Here is a 3,393-nt window from a genome sequence, read left to right as displayed (position 1 = left end):
TTTTTAAAAAAAAAAAAAAAAAAAAAAAAAAAACTTTATGTCACAATTAATGATGCTTAAAAATCTAGCTTCCATCCTATCCTCTGTCCATTTATTTTTCTTATTCGTCTTCATCTATGATTTCGAATATTTTTCTTATTCGTCTTCATCTATAATTCCGAAAATTTTCTTTTGTTTTAAATTTTAAAAAATAACGATATATAAATTCTACATTTGCCTTTAAATATTTTTACAATTTTCTCTCACTACTTAATCACAAACTAATTTTATCTCACTACTAAAATAGAATATTAGTAAAAGAAAATTAAATTATTATTTTCTTCACAATTTTAAGGTTGATAAAAACAAGGTAATTAATAAAATTTTGGATCAAAAAGATCTGGGCTTGGTTCCTCGTAGCCAGTAAGGAGTTCTACAACTCTGCTCATTGCAGGCCTCTGGTTTCGATCTTCCTTCACACACAGCACAGCCACTTTCAACAGTATTTCTATCTTCTTCTTGCTTTGCTTGTCTTCCACCTTCAACCTTGGATCCATCACCTTCTCCACCTCACCTTTCTCTGCAACTTTCATTATCCATTTCACCAAATCTGTGCTGCTTCCACCATCGTTGCCAACGCTGGACGATTGAAACCCATATGCGTTTTTTCCACTCACCAGCTCCAACACAACAATCCCGTAGCTGTAAACGTCTGCTTTCGCATCAATTTTCAGGTTCATCATCCACTCCGGAGCTAAATAACCCCTCGTCCCTCTCACCTTCGAGAATCCACTCTCATTGATCTCTCCAAACAGCTTCGACATTCCGAAATCAGCAACTTTCGACTCCAAAGCTTCGTCGAGAAGTATGTTTTGAGGCTTCACGTCGCAGTGAAGAACCCACTCAAGACATTCTTCATGCAAATATGACAACCCCTTCGCTGTTCCAACAGCAATCTCGTATCGCTGCTCCAATCCCAACACTTGGGATGAATCCGAGAATAGATGTTTGTCCAAAGACCCATTTTGCACATACTCATAAACCAACATCTTATGCTGTTTCTCAGCGCAAAAACCCCACAATTTCACCAAATTCTTATGGTTGATCTTTCCAATGATGCTCACTTCTGCCCAAAACTCTGCATCGCCTTGTAAAACGCCTTCCAGTCTCTTCACCGCCACAACCCTTCCATCATCCAACTCACCTTTGTAAACCGTTCCAAACCCTCCTTTCCCAATCTCTTGCTTGAAGTTCTTGGTGGCTCTCTTTAATTCAGCATACGAGAATCTCTTGAACCCCATGGCCAATACAATGTAACCCATGTTAACCAATTCCTCATTTACCCGCTTCCGGAACACATTCCACCACCCGAATCCAACAAAAACGAGCTCACTAATCCCAACGGTAACCACCACTCCAAGTAACAACCCTATATAACGAAACTTATTCTTGTCCTCTGCATACAAGTGATCTGCTCCCAAAACAGTCTGTGAGCCCGAGCAATCCAAATCACTCGTCGAAATTTGCTGCCTCAGTGACGCCTCGCCTTTCCTGGTCTTAATAAACATTAGCACAATTGTATCCGGCTTTCGATACCCATTACGAAGAGCGCTTTTGGGATAACATTGTCCCGTGCCATCGAGTGCATATCCAAATCCAGTGCACTCGCAGCTACTAAGGCACAAATCCCTACACGTTTCGAGGGAGATTTCTTGCCTATAAGCCCAATCGTGCCCAAAGTAATCGGTATTAGGAAGGGCAATGAAATCCATTTCTTTGGAAGAATTAGTGGAGTCGCAAGTCAAATTCAAAAGGGGTCTGCACCCTTTGGTCCAATCCGAAGGATCATTTCTAGTGAAACCGGGAGGACAGGAACAAGCCGGTAATGGGTTATATTCGCAAATACCGTAGTCCCCACATAACCCATGAACCATACAAGCATCTATACGCGCACCGGAAGGAAGCCAGGAGATGGTCCAGTTGCCTGTTGATTCATCGAGGCTATACAATCTCAAAACCCCATCAAAATCAACCGTCAATCTCCTCTTGGGACCCAACCCATAATCGGTGGCGTTGAATTTGAAATTGTCACTCGATTCAAAGCCTCCCTTTTTGTTTAAAATTGCAATTCTAGAGCTGTTATACGGAGATCGACCATTCACGAAAACCGTGACCATGGTATCAGGCCAATAAATACCGGAAAGTGAAGGGGTGTTGTATAAGAGATTCAAGATATTGTAGTCGTTGAATTTGAAGTAGTAAAAGCCTGATAAATATATACCTCGATTTTGCATTGAAATTAAAGTTGATGTCTTCAGAAACCGCTGCTCTGGAAGCAGAGTGTCGGTGGGGAAATCAAAGCTCTGCCAAATGAAACTCTGAGATTGATTCATCACTACGAGATTTCCAGTTTCGAGAAGTCGGAGTTGAATATTGCCACCAGAAACAGTGTCGCTGGACCAAACCACGGTGCCGTCTGCATCGGTGAGAACCAAATTGGAATTGACGTTGAGGGTCAGTCTGGATTTCTCTCCGTTAACCGGTTTGTCTCTGTTGGCCATCCATACCACAGTTTTGTCGAAGCTATTTGTGTACCATATTGAAAAGCAATAAGAATTGTTACCCACGCGATAAAACCCAGATGAAAATGTTCCATTTGGGGAAATTAAGAACTGACTCTCGTCCTCAACGGCTATGGAGTGTCCGGGAGTCAGACTCTGCAACCCGACCGGCGCCGCCGCCCAAGCGCTGGAAGATGCAAGAAGTACCGAAGAAACCCACAGAAAAGAAACAAACATTGTGGTCGCTTTGAGAAGCTAATTTGGGAGAGGGGATTTGTTGTATTGAGGGAAGATTTAGCAGAGATATGTTGTTCCAAGAGTGGGAGGTTGGCCATGTTGGGGTCAACGCCATTGGCCGCCATGAATCGCCAAAAGTTAAAACCAATAATAATTTAAGGTACAACGTCAGACATGGCTGGCGAGCCTGAGTAATTATGTTTGGAACATCATCTTACAGAAGAACTTGCCCCTTCATCAGGTTTTGTCAGATTTCAATCCCTTGTACTGAATAAGTTTGGGGGATTTTTAGTTTTCTGTTTGCAAAATACTATTAATGATTTGTCTCCTTCAAAGATGAAATTTTTGGTGTGAAAGATTGAACTTGAAAATCGGTTCAACTTGTCAGAGAAAAATTATTATTTTTTCTCCAACTTGATGATCAACTTGAGCCACTTGATGGATATGTTATTATTATTATAGTAAGAACATCTGTTGGTACATAAATGAGATTATTAGGCCAAGAGTTTTTAAATATGTAAACATATTTTTTTTTTAGAAACGTGGCGGCTTAAAAAAAATATGAAAATTTTAATCATAATTTTGAACGCTAAAACAATATATTCTTTTTTTTGAA

General features: G+C 40.5%; 1 protein-coding gene across 1 annotated transcript; it reads right to left on the bottom strand.

Moving 5' to 3' along the window:
• Positions 1 to 278: 278 nt before the first annotated feature.
• Positions 279 to 3,095, bottom strand: LOC111442425 (putative receptor protein kinase ZmPK1). The gene has a single exon (XM_023079841.1). It carries the CDS (start codon positions 2,775 to 2,777, stop codon positions 354 to 356), a length of 2,424 nt encoding a protein of 807 aa, XP_022935609.1. The 5' UTR covers positions 2,778 to 3,095; the 3' UTR covers positions 279 to 353.
• Positions 3,096 to 3,393: the final 298 nt, after the last annotated feature.

The sequence above is a fragment of the Cucurbita moschata genome, unplaced genomic scaffold (genome assembly GCF_002738365.1).
Source record: "Cucurbita moschata cultivar Rifu unplaced genomic scaffold, Cmos_1.0 Cmo_Scf00004, whole genome shotgun sequence".
Lineage (NCBI taxonomy): Eukaryota > Viridiplantae > Streptophyta > Magnoliopsida > Cucurbitales > Cucurbitaceae > Cucurbita > Cucurbita moschata.
Note: the sequence above shows the minus strand (reverse complement) of the source record. Positions and strands in the feature narration are given on the sequence as shown.